At 34.7% G+C, this 22,413-nt stretch overlaps 1 protein-coding gene across 4 annotated transcripts in view; it reads right to left on the bottom strand.

The window, feature by feature from the left end:
* The window catches only part of CEP57 (centrosomal protein 57), a 70,832-nt gene that overhangs the window by 42,059 nt on the left and 6,360 nt on the right, over window positions 1–22,413 (bottom strand). For 3 of the 4 annotated variants that reach the window (XR_004233192.1, XR_004233191.1, XM_003764297.4), the window contains exon 2: window positions 13,661–13,817. The exons of the other annotated variant lie outside the window; for it this stretch is intronic. Coding sequence is in view for 1 of the 3 variants with exons in the window: in XM_003764297.4 (XP_003764345.3) it covers window positions 13,661–13,817 (157 nt within the window). In the remaining 2 variants the exon portion in view is untranslated. The remainder of the gene's footprint in view (window positions 1–13,660; window positions 13,818–22,413) is intronic. 4 annotated transcript variants of the gene reach the window in all.

Raw genomic sequence — 22,413 nt, 5'->3', positions numbered from 1 at the left:
TCTTGTTGCACAAGAAGAACTGGATTCAGAAGGCAAAAAATAACCTGGGAAGAAAAACAAAAATGCAAACAGTTTACACTCATTTCCCAAAGTTCTTTCTTTGGGTGTAGCTGCTTCTGTCCATCCTTGATCAATTGAAACTTCCATCAGAATACATCTTCATACAGTGTCATTGTTGAGGTATATGATGATCTCTTGGTTCTGCTCATTTCACTTAGCATCAGTTCATGTAAGTCTCTCCAAGCTTCTCTGTATTCATCCTGGTCATTTCTTACAGAACAATAATATTCCATAACATTTATATACCACAATTTACCCAACCATTCTCCAATTGATGGGCATCCATTCATTTTCCAGTTTCTAGCCACCACAAAAAGGGCTGCCACAAACATTTTGGCACATACAGGTCCCCTTTCCCTTCTTTAGTATTTCTTTGGGATATAAGCCCAGTAGTAGCACTGCTGGATCAAAGGATATGCACAGTTTGCTAACTTTTAGGGCATAGTTCCAGATTGCTCTCTAGAATGGTTGGATTCGTTCACAACTCTACCAACAATCCATCAATGTCCCAATTTTCCCGCATCCCCTCCAACATTCATCATTATTTTTTCCTGTCATCTTAGCCAATCTGACAGATGTGTAATGGTATCTCAGAGTTGTCTTAATTTGCATTTCTCTGATCAATAGTGATTTGGAACACTCTTACATATGAGTGGAAATAGTTTCAATTTCATCATCTGAAAATTGCCTGTTCATATCCTTTGACCATTTATCAATTGGAGAATGACTTGATTTTTTATAAATTAGAGTCAATTGTCTATATATTTTGGAAATAAGGCCTTGATCAGAACCTTTAACTGTAAAAATGTTTCCCCAGTTTGTTGCTTCCCTTCTAATTTTGTTTGCATTAGTTTTGTTTGTACAAAGGCTTTTTAATTTGATGTAATCAAAATTTTCTATTTTGTGATCAATAATGATCTCTAGTTCTTCTTTGGTCACAAATTCCTTCCTCCTCCACAAGTCTGAGAGGTAAACTATCCTATGTTCCTCTAAATTATTTATGATCTCATTCTTTATTCCTAAATCATCGACCCATTTTGATCTTATCTTTTACACCTTTACCTATATCACTCCGCTTTAAATGTGTTTCTTGTAAACAACATATTGTAGAATCTGACTTTTAATCCAGTCTGCTTTCCAATTCCATTTTATGAGAGAGTCCATCCCACTTATTCACAATTAAAATTACTAACTTTGCATTTCCCACTATTCTACTTTTCCCAAGTTATACTTTTCTCTTTTCTTTCTCCTTTCCTCTCTGCACCAATGTTGCTTCTGTCCACCATATCCCTCAAACAGCCCTCCCCTTTTATGGTCCCACCCCCTTCTTACTTATTCTTTCCCTTTCTACTTCTGTTTCCATTCTTTAGCTTCCCCTTTTCCTTTCCCCTTTTTCCTCCTGTTTCTCCATAGGTTGAGACAAGTTTCTCTATATCAAACTAAATATGTCTGATATTCTCTCTTTAAGCCAAATTCTTTGAGATAAGCTTCACATAATTAATACTCAATCCCCTCTCTTTTTTCCCTTAATTGTAATAGTGTTGGAAGAAGAGGAAAAGGGAATTAAAATGGGGTAAATTCCATATGATTCCATCTTCTTCCAGTACAATCTCCTTTCCACTCCTTATAATATCATACCAATAAAGTCAAATTACACCTATACTCTCTAAGCATACCCTATCAAAGATACGTTCTCAAGAGTTAAACATATCACCTTCCCAAAGTGGAATGTAAACAATTTAACCTTTAAGAAACATAGCTTATTTTTTTCCCTTTTATATCTTTTTATGCTTGTCTTGAATTCTGTATTTGAGGATCAAATTTTCTGTTCAACTCCACTCTTTTCATCAAAAATAATTGAAAATCCTCTATTTCACTGAATGTCCATCTTTTCCTCTAAAAATAAGGCTTAGTTTTGCTGGTTATTTGATTTTCTGGCTGTAATCCAAGCTCCTTTGTCCTCTGGAATATCACATTTCATGCTCTTAGATCCTTTAAAGTAGAAGCTCCTAGGTCCTAGGGAATCCTGATTATAACTCCTTAGTATTTCAATTGTTTCTTTCTGACTTCTTGCAGTATTTTCTCCTTGATCTGATAATTCTGGAATTTAGCTACAATATTCCGTGGAATTTTCATTTTGGGATCACTTTCAGATGGTGATTAGTAGGGTATTTCAATAGCTATTTTACCCTCTGGTGCTAAGGCATCAGGGAAATTTTCCTTGATGATGTTTGAGTAGGCTCTTTTTCTCATTATAGTTTTCAGATAGTCCAGTATTTCTTAGACTGTCTCTATTTTTTTGTTTTATTTTACTGTTTTGTTCATTGGATTTTCCCCCCGTATTTTTTCTATTTCACCAATTCTGTTTTTCAAGCAATTGTTTTTTTTTTCCTTTTTAAAGCAATTTTTCTGTGTTTCCTTTTCCAAAAGCTCTCATTTCCTTTCCTTATTTTTCTTCTCTTTTAAGATCCTTTTTGAATTCTTCCAAGAGAACCTTTTGAGTTAGAGGCCAACTCATATCAACTTTTGAGGATTCATCTGGAGACATTTTGTCTTCCACCTTTTGTGTTGTAAGGTTTTGAGGTCTGACCTTCCCTATCTCTATAATAGCTATCTATGACCAGAGCTCTTTTTGGTTTTTTTGTTCATTTTTCAAGGTTGAGGTCTAGTCTTAGGGCAAAGGAAAAACTGTCCCAAGCTTCTTCTACAGGGTGACAGGGTCTTCATGTTGCCCTAGAGCTGGTGCTGCCAGCTTGCTTCCAGCACTGGGTGGATGTGGCCAAGTCCCGCTTGTTGTGCTGGGGTTCAGGGGCTATTTGCCTTCTGTAGTTGTGTAGGATGTCTCCTGGTTAAGTTTGCTGATCCACTGGATTTTGAACCAGGACAGAGTAGCCAAGGTTGCTGTATTTTGGCTAAAAGTCTCACACTAGATTCTCATTGTGTGCAAAGGCCTCTCCACTGTAGGCTGCCTACAGAGTGCCTGTGCTGGGCTTCACCTTCCTCTGCTCAACTGAGACAGAACTTTCCTCAAGTTCTTCCAAAATATCTTCTAATGGAAATTTGTTACCCTCCAAATATGTGTGGGTTCTGTCACTCCAAAACCCGTTCAGAGGCTTGATCTGGTATTGATTCTGAGGGAAGCCAGGAATAACCCAGACAAAGACCTATCTCCTGCCATTTTGACTCCACTCCCACAGTTTTTAAAATGAGCCCTGATCATAAAAACTACTATGGCAATAGGGAAGAGCAAAATACATCCTCAGAGGAGTACAGTAATGTCGAAATGTTTACATGGAAAACCTCAACAGGGAATATGAATTAGGCTCAAACCGAAAAAGTTCTCTTGGAAGACTTCAAAAAGAATTTTGAAAAATAAAGTAATTAATAGAAGAAAAACGGGAAAAAGAAATGAGAGTAATGCAAGAGAATGATGAAAAAGGAGTCAGCAGCTTGGGAAAAGATGCACACAAGTTGACTGAAAAAAAAAATTACTAAAAAATAAAACTGGCCATGGGAAATGGGGTGGGGGTGGGGAAGACAGACATCCTACTGAAGAAAACAGCTCCTTTAAAAGCAGAATTGGCCAAATGGAAAAGGAAATACAAAAGCTAATTGAAAAAAATAATTTCTTAAAATTAGAATTGGCCAAGTGGAAACTAATGACTCTATGAAACATGAAGAGTCAGCAAACAAAGTCAAAAGAATAAAAAACAAAAAACAAAAACAAAACAAAACAAAATAAAAAACAGAAGAAAAACAACTGACCTAGAAAAAAGATTCAGGACAGATAATTTAATAATTACTGAACTACCAAAAAACCATGATCAAAAAAGAACATAGTATCTTTCAAGAAATCATCAATGAAAAATGCCTAGACGGTCAAAGAACTTACTAAAAGAAAACCCAAAATGAAAACTTCATGGAATATTATAGCCAAAATTCAGAACTATAAGTGAAAGATTAAATATTACAAGCAGTCAGAAAGAAACAATTAAAATATCAGAGTCATAGGATTACACAGGATTTAGCAGCTTCTACATTAAAGAACTAGTGGGCTTAGAATATGATATTTCAGAAGGCAAAAGAGTTTGGATTACAACCAAGAATTAACAACCCAGCAAAACTGAGCATTATCTTTCAGGGGGAAATGATGGGACATTTAATGAAACAGGGGGCCTTCAAACTTTCTTAATTAAAAGACTAGAGCTGAAGAGAAAATATGATTTTCAAATACAAGATGGAAAAGAAGCATAAAAAGGTAAAGCAGGAAAGGAAAAATATAACAACGTGGTATTTTAAGATTAAACTGTTGAAAATACTATGTTATGATCCACACTCAGTTCGCACAGTCCACTCTCTGGGTGTAGATGGCTCTCTTCATCGTAAGACCATAGGAACTGGCCTGAATCATTTCATTGTTGAAAACAGCCACGTCCATCAAAATTGATCATCGTATAATCTTGCTGTTGCTATTTACAATGATCTAACTGTATTTCCCACCATCTTATTTTCCCCAAGTTATACTTTTCTCTTTGCTTTCCCCCCTCCCTAGTATTTTGCTTCTGACCACACCTGTCTCAAACAGTGCTCTTCTTTTTCTTTCCCCTCCTATCTCCCTAAAGGGTGAGAACAAGCTTCTCTGTGAAGCTAAATGTGTCTGATATTCTCTCTTTGAGCCAGGTCTGATGAGAGTAAGATTTATACAATGCTCATCCCCCATCATTTCCCTCAATTGTAATAGGTCTTTTTTGCTTCTTCATGGGATGTAATTTACCCTATTTTAACACTATTTCACTCTTCTTTCAGTAGAATCCCTTTTTCTCCTCTAGTTTCTTTTTTATATCACAATACAATCAAATTATACCTGTGCCCTCTAAATATACCCATAACAGAGATACAGATCTCCAGTGTTAAAATATATCATCTTCCCATATAGGGATATAAGCTTTTTAACTTTTAAAAGAAAGCTTTTTTTCCTTTCCTTTTTACTTTTTTATGCTTCTCTTGAAGATCCAATTTTCTGTTCAGCTCTGGTCTTTTCATAAGAAATAAATGAAATTCACCTATTTCGTTGAATGTCCCCCGTAATTATCCCCCAAAAGATAATGTTTAATTTTGCTGAATAGTTCATTTTAGGGCACAACCCAAGTTCCTTCGCCTTTTGGGAACATCAAATTTTAGGTCCTGTGATCCTTTAAAGTAGAAGCTGCTAGGTCCTGGGTAATCTTGATTGTGACTTTTCAATATTTGAATCATTTCCTTCTGTCTGCTTGTAATATTTTCTACTTGATCTAATTATTCTAAAATTTAGCTACGATGTTCCTTGGAGTTTTCATTTTAGGGTCTCTTTTCGGAGGTGATTGGTGAATACTTTTAATGCTATTTTACTCTCTGGTTCTAGGACATTAGGGAAGTTTTCCTTGATGATTTTCTGAAAGATAGTCTCTTTTTTTCATCACGGTATTTAGGAAGTCCAATAATCCTTACATTGTCTCTCTTAGATCTATTTTTCAAAGTCAGCTGTTTTTCCTAGGAGGTATTTTATATTTTCTTCTATTTTTTTTTATTTCGTTTGACTGGTTCTTGAAGTCTCATTGAGTCATTCACTTCCATTTCTTCAATTCTAATTTTTAGTAAATTATTTTCTTCAGTTAGCTTTTTTTTTTAAATTTCCTTTTGCATTTGGCCAAATGAACTTTTAAATGAGGTGTTTTGTTTGTCAGATTCTTTTTTTATTTCACAAAATCTGTTTTTCAACAAATTAGTTTCTTTTTCAAGATTTATCTTTTTCAAATCAAATTTCAAAATTTCTAATCTTTTTTCAAATCTATTAAGGAGTTATATGCTTTTTCCATTTTATCAAATTTATTTTGTAAGGAGTTTTTTTTTTCCATTTCACTAAATCTATTTTTTAAGGAGTTTTCTTCAGATAATTTGTTTCCTTTTCCAAATTCTCTTGCAAAGTTCTTATTTCCTTCTCCCCCTCTTTTTTTTCTTCTCTCTTTTAAGATCCTTTTTGAATTCTTTCAAGAGAGATGTGAGATGAGAGACTAATTCATATCACCCTTTGGGGCTTTATCTACAGAGAATTTGCCTTTAGGATCCTCAAGTTTTGAGGTCTATTCTTTCTTCATAAAAGCTATCTATGGTCAAAGTTCTTTTTGCTTTTTTGCTAATTTTTTAAAAAGGTTGAGGTCTGATCTTAGGGCAAAAGTGAGATTGTCCTAAGCTTCTTCTAGAGGGTGGCTTTACACTGCCCTGGGCTGATATTGCCGACTTCCCTCATGTGCTGGGTGGGTGTGGCCAAGTGCTATGTTATTCTGGATTATTTGCATTGCATGCCTCACAGCTAATCTGCTGATCCCATGGCTTGTAACCAAAATAGAGCAGCCAACACTGCTGAATTTTGTTTAAGAGCCTCCTGGTTAGATTCCCCAACAGGGATTCCTCACCACCCTGGATCCTGTCCCTGTGCTATACCTGTCCTTGGCCACCTCCCCTCGGAGGCTCAATTGAAACACAGCTTTTCTGAAGTTCTTCCAAAATATCTTTTGCTGGAAATGTTACACTCCAAATATTTGTGAGTTCTGGCACTCCAAAACCAGGAAAAGCTTAGATAAAGATCTGTCTACTCTCCACCATCTTGATTCTGTCCCACCCCCCCACCCCCACACACACCTGTAACTCTTAAGAACCGAATCTCTATTATAGCAGTTAGAAAAAAGAACTTAATGGGGTTTTTTTGGGGGGGAGGGGATATTTAAGTTGATTTTGATGTGATAAAAAAATTTTAAGGGGTGATAAAAAGATTATGCTGAAAGGGGAGACAGAATGGTATAAATTATATCACATGGTCTCTCTTTGACAATGAGATGATTCAAACCAGTTCAAATTGTTCTTTAATGAAGAGAAGCAGCTACACCAGAGAGAGAACTATGGGAAATGAGTGTGGCGCACAACATAGCATCTTCACTCTTTCTGTTGTTTGCTTGCATTTTTGTTTTCCTTCTCAGGTTTTTTTCTTTCTTTCTAGATTCCAATTTTTCTTGTGCAGCAAGATAACTATATAAACACACCCACACCCACACCCACACACTGGATTTAACATATACAACATGTATTGGACTATCTACCATCTAGGGGAGAGGGTGGGGGGAAGGAGGGGAAAAGTTGGAACACAAGGTTTTGGCAAGGGTCAATGTTGAGAAATTATCCATCCATACATTTTGTAAATAAAAAGCTGTTAATTTTTTAAAAAAATTATATCACATGAAAAGTTATGAAAATTTTTTTACAATATAGTGAAAGAAGGAGCGAGTGAGCATTATTTGAATCTTATTCTTATTAGATTTGGCTCAAAGACCAAATAACAACACACTCACTTGGCTAGAGAGATTCAGCTTACTCTGTATGGAAGTAGGAGGGGAAAGGAGAAAAAAAAGGGAATCGGGCACTGATAGAAGTAGATGGGGAAAGGGCAAAGAAGAGGGAGGGGATGAGAAAGGGAAAAGCAGATTGGGAGAGGCAATAGTCAAAAGAAATCACTTATTATTATTCAGCATTTTTATTAACTTAGATACTGAAATTCAAATGATACAAATATGTCTATATAACAATGCTATTAATACCTAAGAAATCAGTAATAGAATTCATAGACTATGGCAAATTAAAGGCAGAATTCATTTTTCCTTAAAGATAACAGTTTTTCTGACAATGATTAAAATCTTTAGTTAATTTAAGTCCTGAGTTTGGCCTTTAAAACGGGGCTAAAACAAACTCAAAAAGGCCAAATGGAGAAATGAGACAGAGAAAGGATACCCAAAGATACAGATTTTAATTTTCAGAGAAAGACCTATGAACCTGTATAATTCCCTTGGGGAATTACCTGAATCAAGAAAATGGCAGAAATATCCCTTTACTGTTATATACTCAGGTGTAATACATAGTTCCCAAGAAAGATGGTGAAGTAATCTGCAAATTCCAGATTTCTCACACAAGACAAAATAACTCCCCAGAATGAATGTTCAGCAGTAAAAAATAAACAAGAATTAGGATAGAGTGGTCTTCTTGGTTTAACCAGAGGATATCCAAAGATAAATTCTAGGACAGAGGTTCGATTCCAATGAAATTAAACACCTTCAGGCAAGCTCCACTATACCAGCAAGCAGCAAGTCCTGTGGCCAAATTGGGAGATAGCCTGCCCTAAGGTACAGGAGTTTTCACCTCCCTGAGAATGTGAGGAGTCTGGTATCTGAGGAGGGGAAAACTGAGGGAATCTTAGGTTGATAAAGGTCACCAGTCCTAGCTGTGCTGCCTAGATACAGCCATGAGTAAGAAGGAACCATCACATGCAAAAAGCTATGAGGCAAGGATGCTGTTGGCTATGGGAACTTATAGGAGGACAGAGTTCTTGGTTTCAGTGACAGGTCAGAGGAGAACTGAAGAAAGACATGATGCCATATGCACCATCCTCCACAGTCCAAAACTAAATGCAATTATAGCAACCTCCTATTTAGAAAATGAAAAGGCAAAGGAGAAAGAGCATAGAAACCAATCATAGAAAGTTATTGTGGGAACAGAACAAATTGGAGTTCATCTTCTGAAGATGGTGAAGCAAAAAAAGCCTCTCCTAAAGAGTATCAGCAAATAGTCACCTGTCCAAAAAGAATTCATAGAACTTAAAAAATAGAATGTGAAACATTTCATATGAAAAGCAACAAATCTGGAGAAGAGATAAAGAAAACATGAGAACACTTTATATCAAATTGTTTTTTTCTTGTTGCTTGTAATATTTTCTCCTTGAGCTGGGGATTTTCAATTTGGCTATGATATTCCTGTACATTCCTCATAGAATCTCTTTCTAGTTATGATCAATAGCTTTGTTCAATTTCTACTTTCTCCTCTTGTTCTAACACTCCAGGACAATTTTCTTTAATTATTTCTTGTATTATTGTATTAAGATTCTTTTTTTTGATCATAGCTTAAAAAAAAATAAATAATAGAACAAAAGAATTAGAGTTGTAACTGAAAATATACTCAACAAAGTTAAGCATAATCCGCAATGGAAAAAAAACAAAAAACAAAAAAAAAAAAAACCCTGAAATTCAGTGAATTGCCAGACTTTCAGGACTTTGTTGTAAAAATCCCTTAACTTAATAGAAAATCTGACATACAAGATTCAAGGGAAATGTAAATATCAAAGACTATTTACAAGTAACTCAATAAAGATAAACAGTTTAATATGCAGAAATGTAAACCATGTAAAAATTAACATTGGTAATTGAGTAGTTTAAAATAAAGATTAGAATAGAACTGAGTATAACATGATTATAAATCACAAAACCATATAGGAAGATAGTGTGACTATCTAATACAAATGAAATATGAGAAGAATTGACATGGGAATTAGATGGGCAAGAGAGTTGATAATTCTGAAATTCTACTCTCCTCAGGAATAGATTCTGGAAGGGTAGAAAAGTCTTCAAAATTCAAAAAGAGTTAAGAGGCTAAGGGGATAGGATAGATAGAGGATGAGAGAAGGATTTTTAGAGGGAACCCATATCACATCAGATCTGGATTAAAGATAAAGTATACACATTTAGAAGGGAGTAAAAGTCTTCTAAAATATAAAGAAGATAAGGGAAGCATAAAGTGGAAATATAGAAGGGTGTGCAGATTAATGGGAATGGAATAAAGAAGGATAAGATGGGGGAAAGAGGATAAAGGAAGGGATCCTTGGAGGGAGGATAGGTTAAATAATAAGAAACAAGGTAGTGAGTAGAAGGAAAGCAGAAGAGTCAGGATGGATAGGAAATAAAGATCCACACAAACAACAATTAAGATGAGGAGTAGAATTTATTATTAAAAAAAAAAAAAAAAAAAAAAAAAAAAAAAAAAAAGGCAGGGTAATGTCAGCCATATTACTCAATATTGGTTTAGACAATTTAAAAATAACTAAATGGTATAAGGTTGGAATATTGGTATAGGAAATGATCAATGAGTGGTTTCCGGAAAATATGAAAATATTCGGACATATGAAGGAAAATGTTATCCACCTATAATATTCTTCTCTAAAATGTAATCTTCTCTTGTAGGGATTTTCTTGGGGTTCTCTGGGAGCAGCCTTCGCTCAGTAATCACCACAAATGTAGCCAGGAGTTAAAGTCCAAATCCTTTATTGTCTCTTTCAAAGCCTTGTCTCCTTCACTTGGGACTCGGCTAGTTTTCTGGAGGCCTTCCTCTCTCCTTGGTCCTGAGAGCTTAAGCTCCTTCCTGCCTTCTCTGGCTTCTGAATCTGTCAGACTGAATCCTGGCTGAGGCTCCCAGAGTTTCTAATGTGCTTGTCCTTTTGGCCCTGAGAGCTTCTTGCTTATATGCCCCACACTGAGTATATACCAATCATTATATCAGTAGGAAACCACCATTTGTTGTAGGATTAAATCAATGCTAAACTAGATTTAACCAATGTCTCCTCAATTCCACTTAGTACCTTGTTTCAATTCTGGCCCATAACATCTCCTTGTAGGATTAAATCAATCATACTGAACCATTCTAAATTAGATAACTATTGTCTCTATCAATTCCACTGATTTAGCACCTTGTTTCAAGTTCTGACCCATAACATCCACCTTTAGAGAAAGAGGACAAACAAGCACAGAATGGTTTTACATAGATATATCTGAATGTGTATAATATGTATAATAGATATATATACACATGTGTATGTGTGTGTGTATAAAAATATATTTGCGCTTAACTGTAGCCTTCTGGGGGAGGGAGAAGGAAGACCATAGAGAAAAAAAAGAATAAAGTAAAAAGTGCACAACAGAATAAAAGAAAACCTACAAAGCAGCAAAGAAAAGACAGCTCTGTGCACTATGTTTAGCATTTATTATATATGCTTTCTTGAAAAGAAAATTTACGGCTTTACATTCTGAATTCTCTCCTATGTTCTGCTGTGTTCATGGCTATGGTTTTTTCTATTCCTATTTTAATCTTAAATACATAACAAATTAAATTAATAAATTAAATACATAAATTTTTTAACAGAGGAAAAAGTAGAACCTACAAATTTATAGCAACCCTTGGAATTTCTTCATTTAACTGAGGGTAAGGAGAGGCAGGGGCTTGCAAAAATCAATCAGCAGTTATTTATTAAGGAACCAAGATGGTGGAGTAAAAGCAGAGACTTGACTGAGTTCTTCCCCAAACCTCTCCAAATTCACTGAAATAAACAAATTCTAGGGCGACAGAACCCACAAAAAGATGGAGTAAAACAATTTTCCAGACCAAGAAAATGTAGGTCAGTAGCAAAAAGTCTGTTGAACGAGGATGAAAGTCCAGTACTGGCCATGAGGATTACAAACATCTCAGCCCATAGAACCAAGAAAAACTTAGGTCAGCAGGAAAAGTATGTTACATAGGTTGAGAATAGAGCACAATGTAACACAGGTTATGCTTGACCCCAGCAAACCAGGAGCAGATCTTGGAGACACTGAATCAGTAGCAGCTATTTCCAGAATTCTGTCCATAGAAGCTAAGGGCATAAAACAATGGGTCAGAAGTAATTACAGGTGTCTTTTTTGCTAGCACTGAGGTGGAACAAGGTTGCTTTGCCCACACATAGATTTGACACACAAAGTCCTGAGTGGAAGTCTCAGAACAAGGAGGAGCTCTAACAGACATATCTATAGTCTCCAAGAAAAACTTTTTTTGAAAATCCAAGTTAAAGACGAGTAGCTAGGTGGTGCAGTGGATAGAGCACCAGGGCTGAAGTCCTGAGTTCAAATTTGACCTCAGACACTTAACATTTCCTAGCTGCGTGTCCCTGGGCAAGTCACTTAACCCCAATTCCCTCAGCAAAAAGAAAAAAAAAATCCAAGTAAGAGTGGGAAAGGAAAATTTGGGAAAAGAAATGAGGGATGCAAGAAAATCATGAAAAATGAGTCAACAGCTCTGTAAAGGAGAGAGAAAAAAATACTGGAGAAAATAACATCTTAAAAAAATAAATATGGCCAAATATTAAAGGAGATACAAAAAAACTAATGAGAAGAATGACTTAAAAAGCAGAACTGATCAAATGGAGAGGCACAAAAATTAAATTAAAAAAAAAAATCCTCCTTATAGAAAGTATAATTGGACAAACAGAAAAGGAAGTACAAAAGCTCATTGAGGAAAATAATTTTTTGAAAATTAGAATTGAGCACATGGAAATTAATGACTTTAAGAGCTATCAAGAACAAAAAAATAAAACCAAAAGCATGCAAAAAATTAAAGACGTTAAATATTTTCCTGGAAAAACAAATGATTTGGAAAAGAGAATTCAGGAGAGACAATTTAAAAATTATTAAGACTATTTGAAAGCCATGATCCAAAAACAAACAAACAAACCCAACCTCCCCCCCCCCCCAAATAACCTAGACATCATTTTTCAAGATTTATCAAGAAAAACTGCCCTGATATTCTAGAATCAGAAGGGAAAATAAAAATTCAAAGAAACTACTAATGTTTATCTCCTGAAAGAGATCCCAAAATGAACTCAAATTCTAGAGCTCCAAAATTGAAGAGAAAATACTGCAAGCAGCCAGAAAGAAACACCTTAAATATCATGGAATCCTACTGAGGATAACACAAAATTTAGTAGCTTTTACATTGAAGAATCAAAGGGCTGGGACTATGATAGTCCAGAAGGCAAAGAAAGTAGGAACATAATTAAGAATCACCAATCCAGAAAAACTGAGTATAATCTGTCAGGGAAAATGGTGGAATTCATGAAACAGAGGACTTTCAAGCACTTGTGATGAAAAGACCAGAGCTGAATAGAAAATCTGACTTTCAAATATTAAACTCAAAAGAAGCATAAGAAGATAAACAGTAAAGTCAAATCAGAAGAGATTTAGAAAGGTTAAACTGTTTAATTCCTACATGGGAAGATGTTCTTTGTGACTCAGAAGAACTTTTTCATTATTAGGGTAGTTTGATAAAGTATGTATAGATAGAGGGTACAGGTGTGAGCTAAACATGAAGGGATACCTAAAAAGCTTTTACAGTAGAGAAGAGGGAGGAGATAAGGAGGAATGAGTGAACCTAATTCTTATCAGAACTGGCTGAGAGAGAATAATATACACATTCAAATAAGTATATTACTTGGATATTTCTTTAATATACTATGTGACCATGAGCAAGTCACATTACTTTTCAAAATCTCACTTTCCTCATCTATTAAAATGAGATTTGACCCAGAAAGTCTCTGAGGTTCCTCTTTTAGCCTAGAACTATGACCCTAAGAATGTAAGATATTAAGTACTTATCTACCACTTGTTTTAGATAGCATTAAGTATGTATAAATGTATTTTGGCAAGGGATATTAAACTAGAATAACACCCTTACATCTACATCAGAGCTAAAATTATAGTCATTATATAAGTCAAAATGTCCCTTTTTTAAGTAGGAAGAAATGAGGTTTTGGAGGGAAACAGTAAATTCTTAAAACCAAGGAAATTTTACCCTTTCCCATTATTTTAATGAAAAATATGAATGACTACACAATTTTAATCCTGATTTAATCTCAGTTAAAATCAAGATTATTTGCCTACTTTACCTCTGCTATTGCTTTCTGGATAGGCACATGTTGGTTTTTGTGGAGAGCGTCGTATATCTGAATTAAGGAAAGGCTTATCAGGTGGATAGACTACATATGAAGATGAAGACAGTCGAACCATGGCTGCAGTAGACAGAGGTGGTTCAGGTAGGATGTTCTGAAAAAATGAAACAGTTTAAGTTTAGTTAATGATGAATGATTAGTAAATATTTTTAATAGAGCTTGTAAGAGTAACAATGAGTTTTGGCAATAGTAGAACTCAAATTTGTTCTTCAATCTGCTACCTCTGAATACTGTAAAAATAGTTCAGCATTCTCATTTCTATCGCAAAAGAAAACCAATTATTTCATGCTTACCAACATATAATAACATAAGTACTACAAAAACAAAGGAAAGAAAATTTAATTATTAGCATTTTTGGATGTCTTAAACCACTTGTAAATGCTAGTTAGGTTTGTTTAAACTATAGCTTATATATGTAATTTTTATTATCATATTTATTAAAAGACAAAACACATTCTTTAAAAAAAGACTACAATAATCAATCCTTTGACAAAGTGTTTTATGCACAGTACTGCAAAACAAATTTAAAGAATAGTTCCTACCTTCAACTAATCAATATAGTTAGAAAGGCCATCAAGATAGTCAGACATTAAAGTTTGCTGACATCTCTCTGTAATCTTAATCTTCTTAAAGAAGCACTAAAAACAACACATCTTGTTTTCTCCAGCAGACAGACCTATCATCCTCACTTTTACTAATCTCCAATCTTTGTACAGACAAACACGTGACCATGTTGGTCAACCCCAAAATAAATAGACAAATGACTAGATAAATGAATAAATATGTAACACTCGGTGCTCTGAATTTTTCATTTTACTATCAGGAGGTAGCTATTACTCCTTATTTAGTCCTCTAGGATTGTGTCTTAGATGCAGAGTCCCTACTTCCAACAATTAATTAACAAAAAATTAAATTTCTTGAAATGTTTTGTCTAGGCTCTTTTTATGGCCACTGCACAAATTAAGGAGAAAAATGTTAAGACCCAAATAATGGGTCTTAACTTTTTTCTCCTTAATTTGTTTTTCAGTAGTTTTTGATGAGATATCTATGTTTTCTTTTGTTTTTAATCATTTGACTTTATTTTAAAATTTGTCTCATGGAGTTACAGGCTTCTATTTGATCTATTCTAATTTTCTAGGAGTTTGTTGCTTGGATAAGATTTTATACCTCTTGTGTCAAGCTATTAATTATCCTTCCAATTCTTTCTTCCATTCTTCTTTATTTTTTTCTCCTCTGGGACATTCATTGTTATAAATATTTATAAACTCTCTTTTTTTTTTTTTTTTGGAAAACTATTGCTTCATCTTTTCCAGGAATTCTAGTTGAGTTTGAGCTCAAACCATGCTTTTCTTTGAGGCTTTGTCTGTAGATGCTTTAAGAATTATGTCTTCTGGATTTGAGTTTTGAGAATCCTTGTGACCACAATAACCCTTTTCTTTTTTTAGTAGAATTCTTGTTTTGCTTGGGTGGTAGGCTGGACAAATGCAATGAGCAATGGAGGGACTGAAGTTCCCAGAAAGAACAAAAAATATAGTAAAGATAAACAAGGCAGAAAGAAACAGGAGTCACGTTGGAAAATTCAGGGTACAGGGTCATGAAACTAACACAAAAAGTAAAATCATTCTTCTGGAGCTTATGAGGTTTGATTAATTAAGAGAGCATGATACTCAGTCTCTTTCTCCATTTCCTCCCAATCTTATTTTATACTGAGTCATTAAGCTTAATTGTAGAATCATAGATTTAGAGATTCAAGAAACCTTAAAGGCAATCTATCCAATCTTCCTCCTTTTTTTTTTTTTTTTTAACACATAAAGAAATTAAGGTTCCTCAAATTGCACTTTAATTGCTTTAATACTTTTCTCAAAATTTTTCTATTGTTTTTCACTACTGAATCAGTTTGAACTGAATGAAAATTTCAGAGGTTATTTTATCCAACCTGTATCTTAATAAGAATCTCTCTAATATATGTCTAGTTTATTATCATTCCTCTAATGAGGAATGATGCACTACCTTCTGGTATGGTCCAATAGAACTATTGATAGTTCTATTACTTCAATCCTATTCCTAGTTCTATCCCTTGGGGCCAAGCAAACAAATGTCTTTCTCCACAATAGCTTGAAAGAACTAGTTTTAAGCAAATTGTTTCCTGAATATTATCTCATTTTATCCTTACCCAACCCTAAAATAGGTGGGCATCATTATTATCCCCATCCAGCAGATAAAGAAAGAGGCATAGAATGGTTAATTGATTTATCCAGCTGTCTAAAACTAGATTTAACTTCAGGTCTAGATACAACATCCAATCTACTATCTAGCCATCTTAAATAGTTGAAGACAATTATCATGCACCCAATTTGTCTATTCTTCAAGTTAACTAGCCCTACAACATGATTTTGAAGATGGTTCAGTTCTTTTCTATATGCTTGGCAGTTAGTCAATGTACTTCCTATAATAAGGAAATCTAAGACTAAACACAAAAGATTTAGCCACTATTAAAACCTATTATGTCTTTTTCTTTCATTGTTATAGCATACTATTAAATATTCTGAGTTTGTGGTCCATGAAAACCCTTAGATCTACTTATGTATTTGTGAAGTTAGTTTTTTGAAGCCATGTAATAAGACTTTTTTTTAAGTCTATGTATTCTATTTAATTGGATTAACTTTGATACCATTTAGCTCCTGACAGTCTCATTAAATTTGTTAGCTAGTTAAGAATACTTAAGTTCTGAAATCATCTGCTTATGCCAACAACATTAATACCCTGTCTAAAGCACCGTCAATTCCTGGGTAACTATTGCAAACTCTCAAGCTGAGAGTGAAGCAACAATGATTTCCATTCAGATTCAGTCAACCAATCAATCCTGAATTCACCTGTATTACTAAGATTATAAAATCTGAGCTGGAAGTAATCTCATTGGCAATATATAGTACAATTCCTTCACTTTATAGATATAAAAATTGATTCAAATCCCATCTCCATCTTGTACCTAAAAATTGGATTAATTGGCAGGATTCTGAGAAGATGGCAAAGTAGCTCTGAAAATTTCTAGCTCTCCAGAACAAAACTGAGCTTTTAGGTCAAACACAGATCAATGAAAAAACAAAGTAATACTCCAAACAGAAGAGGAGTCCTCTTGGGATAACCCTGAGAAGACCCTTAAAAAGATCCCAAGTCAAGGTATATATATAACTGGTGTGAAGTGTAAACACTCAGGTTAGCTCTACAAAAACACCAAGTGGGGAGTCCTAGGTATAACTGGGTTTGACTGGATCCTCAGCCTGAACCACAGTTAACTTTCCCTCCTGGATAAGCAGAGTCCCAAAAGATAGAGGGAATTTCAACTGATTAGGAATATCAGGTTTAGCTGTGCTGCTGAGACATGACTAGTTGAGAAGGAACCAGCACCTGTGTCCAGGAACCTCCTGTGTCCATCTCCCCCTCTACCCTACCATGAGTGCAGAAGCAGTGGGACAAGGATGCTTGCTGGCTGCAGGCAGTAGCAGGAGAGTGGAACTTTTGGTTTGAGGTTCCAGGTTGAGAGGGGAGAGATGAAGTGAAGCTACTGGCACCATCCCCCCCAACCCCAAGATTAGAGATGATTACACCAATAGTTCTTATTTTTAAAAAATGAACAGGCAAAGAAAGAACCCAACCATAGAAACTTACAATGAATATGGGGGAAACGAGGATTCACCTTCAGAGGAGGATAGTGAAGTAAAAAATGTCTCTTCTATCCTAAAGAGTAATGTTAAATGGCTATCTGCCCACAAAGAATTTATAGAACTCAAAAAATTCTTTAAAAATTGAATGAGAGAGATTGAGGAAAAACTACAAGGAACCATCCAAGAAAAATAAGATTATGGGGGGAGGGGAGGGGGAGAAACGTAAGCAACTAGAAAAGGAGATACAGTCTTGAAGAATAAAATAATTCTTTGAAAATTAGAACTGGGCAAGGGGAAGCCAGTGAAGCTAAAACAAAATATAAAGAATGAAAACATTTTGAGAAAAACAATAGCTCTGAAGAACAGATCAAGAAGAGAAAATATAAAAATTATTAGACTGGAATTTCAAGGGAATTAATGGAAAAAATGCAAACGAAAGTGGCCTAGCTGTACCAGATCATAAAGCAGTGGTCATCAAAAATATTTGGTACTAGCTAAGAAATACAGACTAGTAGATCACTGGAATAGATTAGGTCCACAATACACAATAATCACTACAATAATCTAGTGTTTAAAAAACCCAAGACTCCAGTTTCTGGAATAAGAACTCACTATCTGACAAAAATTCCTGGGAAAACTGGAAAATAGCATGGCAGCAACTAGGTATTGACTAACATCTAACAACTACACCAAGCTTAAGTCAAAATGGGTTCATGATTTAGAAATAAAGGGCAATACTATAATCGAATTAGAAGAACAATAGTTTACCACTCAGATGTGGAAGATGGCCAAATAAGAACTAGAAAACAATATGAAATGCAAAATAGATGGTTTTGATTACATTAAACAGGCTTTGCACAAACAAAATTAAAAAACAAAAAAAGACTAACAGTGAGACAGAAAGCTGAGAAAAAAATTTACATCCAATGTTCCTGACTTTTAAAATCTATAGAGAATTAACTTAAATTTATAATAATACAAGCCATTCCCCAATTGATAAATGGTCAAAGGGTATGATCAGACAATTTTCAAAGAAATTTCTAGTCATATGAAAAAATGTTCTAAAACACTATTGATCAGAAAAATACAAAGACAATTCTGAGGCACTACTACACACATCTCAGTTTGGCTAAGGTGATAGGAAAAGATATGATAAATGTTAGAGCGGATGTGGGAAAACTGGGACACTAGTAAGTTGTTGATGGAGTTGTGAACTGATCCAACCATTCTAGAGAGCAGTATGAACTATGCCCATAGGCTATCCAACTATACATACTTTTCGATCCAACAGTGTTTGTAATGGGTCTGTATCCCAAAGAGATCATAAAAAAGGAGAAAGGATCCATATGTGCAAAAATCTTTGTGGCAGCCCTTTTTGTAGTGGCAAGGAACTGAAAACTGTGTGCTGTCCATCCACTGGGGAATGACTAGATAAGTTATGTTATGTAATATTATTGTTCTATAAGAAATGATGAGCAGGCTGATTTCAGAATAGCCTGAATTGATGCCAAGTCAAGTGAGCAGAAGAGAACATAGTACACAGTAACAAGATTATGTGATGATCTGGCTCTTTTCAATATTGAGGTGATTCAAGGCAATTCCAATAGACCTGTGATGGAGAGAGCCATCTCCATCCAGAAAAAGAATTATGGCCACTGAATTTGGATCAAAGCATAGTATTTTCACTTTTTTTGTTATTATGATTGTTTGTTGCTTGTTTTTTTTTCTTTCTCATGTTTTGATTTTTCCCTTTTGATCTGATTTTTCTTGTACAGTATGATGAATATGAAAATATGTTTAGAAGAATTGCGCATGTTTAACTACATTGGATTGCTAGCTATCTAGGGAAGGGAGGAAGACGGGAAGGAGAAAGGAATTTGGAATACAAGGTTTTGCAAAGGTGAATGTTGAAAACTATGTTTTACTTTTAATTTTTAAACTAATGCCCCCACTCCAAAAAAAGAATAACTGGATTAAACAAATCAATTCAAATATGCTGAAACTTTAATTAGAATTATATAGGACATATCAGCAGTTACAATAGAAGACCACAGGTCCAACAATAATATATATATCAGCAATCAAAACAACCAGCCTGCAGCAAAAAATATATCCAGTAAAATTATCCATAATATTGAACAAACTTGGAGATTTTCAGGACTTGTTTCAACCAAACCCAAACTTTATAGAAAATTAAACATATAAGAGTCAACATTAAAAATAAATTTCAAGGGACTCAACATGGATAAATTATTTTGTGGTTTTTACATGGAAATGTATATCATATGTTTAAGGGTGGAGAATAAAAGAAAAATCTATAAAAAGGCAAAGCAAAGATGAACAATCATGAATAGAATTTCGTTTATTGTATATATTTTGAATCCTCCCTAATGTTCAGTTGGGCATATGACAATGTTTTCTTTTATTTTTCTGTCATTCTTTTTCTGTTTTTTCTTATTTTGTATTTAGTTTAATTAAAAAAAAATTTACATGCTTTGCTAAAAAAATGTAATCTGTAGCATTTCATTTTTCTATTAATATAACAAGTCTGCAAAAAAAACCAATGAGGTTATTAGTCTGTGTAATCCAATTTTTAAAGACGCAGTACCATTTTTGGGTCTTTTTATCCCTAGCACTTAACACAGACTCCAAGTATGTACTTAAAATGCTAAGTGACTGATTCCAATACTCAATCTTAATCTATCCTAAGAAAACCAATACTTTCCCTTAATGAATCTCATGTCAGCCAACTCTCATTGGAATTGCCTATATATAGGCAACAGTTTTATTATTCTTGAAGAAGTGCATACTGAGATTGCTTAAAAAAAAAAAAAAAAAGATGGAAGGCAGAGCCAAGACAGTGGAGTAAAAGCAAGTACTTGCCTGAAGTCTTTTCCAAATACCTTGATGTAATGACTCTAAACAAATTCTGGGAAATAGAACCCCCGAAAAGACAGTGAAAAATTTTTCCAGCTGAAGTTGAGAGGAAAAATCTGTTGCAACCATGGTGAAAGTGGAGCACAATCGCACAGGTTGTGTTTGGCCCCAACATGCCACGAGCAGGCCGTGGAGATATTGAATTAGCAATAGCCACAGCTACTTCCAGAATTCTTGAACCATAGATGGTAAGGGGGTAAAACAACTGGTCAGAAGGATATTACGGAGTCTCTCTGCTAGCACTGAGGTGAGAATCTGTTGCTTTGCCCATACTTGGATCTGAGCTACAGTATCTGTGGTGGCAGTCTCAGAATACACCACTCTAGAGATTGAGGCCACAGTAGTATGGAGACCCTCATCAGTTTCAGGGCAGAAAAGAGAACTTGTGGTCATCAGAACACAGGCCAGGAGAGTAATAAACATAACTTTCATCACCCTGGAAAAAATGAAAACTTAAAGGTCCTTAACAACTTCACAAAACCAGAGACTTGGGACAGGGCACTTTCCCTCTAGGACCCAGTTTTCACAATTAAGTGTCAAGAAATAGGCTGGGAAAATGAGCAAACAAGAGAAAAAAATTCTGACCAGAAGATAACAAAATCAAAGCTCCCTCAACCACAGCCTCCAAGAAAAATATGAATTGGTCTTAAACCATGGAAGAGCTCAAAAGGGATTTTGAAAATCAAGTAAGAGTGGTATAGGAAAAACTGAGAAATGAGTGGGATGCAAGAAAATCATGAAAAATGATCCAGCAGCTTGGTAGACAGAAAAAAATACTGAAGAAAAAGAACATCTTAAAAAACAGATAAGACCAAATGGTAAAGGAAGTACAAAAAGACAACGAGGAGAAGAATGTCTTAAAAAACAAAACTGACCCAATGGAACAAGAGGTACAAAACTTACTGAAGAAAATAATTCCTTAAAAATGGAATTGAGTATATGGAAATTAAAGATTTTATGAGAAATCAAGAAACAAAACAAAACCCCCAAAATGAAAAAAAGAAAATAAAATGTGAAATATCTCACTGGAAAAACAACTGACTTGGTGGTAGGTAAAATGATCCAGAAGACATAACTTTAAAAATTATTGGACTATCTGAAAGCCATGATCAATCAAAAATAAATAAATAAGCAAACAAATAAATAAATAACCAAGACATCCAAGTCATCAACTTTCAAGATACTATCAGGGAAAACTGCCCTGATATTCTAGAACCAGAGGGGAACAATAGAAATTTAATCTATTGATCACTTCCTGAAAGAAATCCTAAAATGAAAACTCTCAGAAATATTATAATCAAATTCCAGAGCTCCCAAGTGCTAAAAAGAAAATACTGCAAGCAGCCAGAAAGAAGCAATTCTCAAGTATCTTGGAGCCACAGTCAAGATACCAAAAGATTTAGCAGCTTTTTCATTAAAGGACTGGAGGGCTTAGAATATGCTATTCCAGAGGGCAGAGGAGGTAAGATTATTCTTTCTGAGAGAAAAAAATGGACATTCAATGAAATAGAGAACCTCCCAAAGATTCTCTCCCCGGCTTCTTCCTCCAGTCAATTGGGATTAAGTGATTTGCATCTCACAGCTAGGAAGTGTGAGAATAGATCTGAACTCAGGTCCTCCTGACTTCAGGACTTGCTCAAACATTCTTGATAAAAAGACCACAGCTGAATAGAAAACATGACTTTCAAATATAAAACTGAAGTTTAAAAAAAAAAAAAAAAAAAGAAGGTAAACAGGTAAGGCAAATCAAAAGGGCCTTAATAAGGTTAAACTGTTTATATTTCTAGACGGGAAGCTGTTAGAAGAAATTAAATATGAATCGAATGTGAAGGGATCTAAAAACTATATAATTAAAGGGTAAGAGAGGAATATACTAGGAAAAAGGGAAAGGGAGAGGTGGAATGGGGTAAATTATCTCACATAAGAGAGACAAGAAAAAACTTTTATAGTGAAAGGGAAAATAAGAGGGAGTGCAGAAGTGACTCAGTGGGAAAACATAAAGGTACTCAAGTATAGAAATCTATTTTCCCTATAGGAAAGTAGAAGGGGATGGGGAAAGAAAAGTGAGTTAGGGAGAAGATGATAGAA

Source organism: Sarcophilus harrisii, chromosome 3, assembly GCF_902635505.1.
Source record: "Sarcophilus harrisii chromosome 3, mSarHar1.11, whole genome shotgun sequence".
Classification (NCBI taxonomy): Eukaryota; Metazoa; Chordata; class Mammalia; order Dasyuromorphia; family Dasyuridae; genus Sarcophilus; species Sarcophilus harrisii.
The sequence above is the reverse complement of the archived record's forward strand: the minus strand, read 5'-3'. Positions and strand labels throughout refer to the sequence as shown.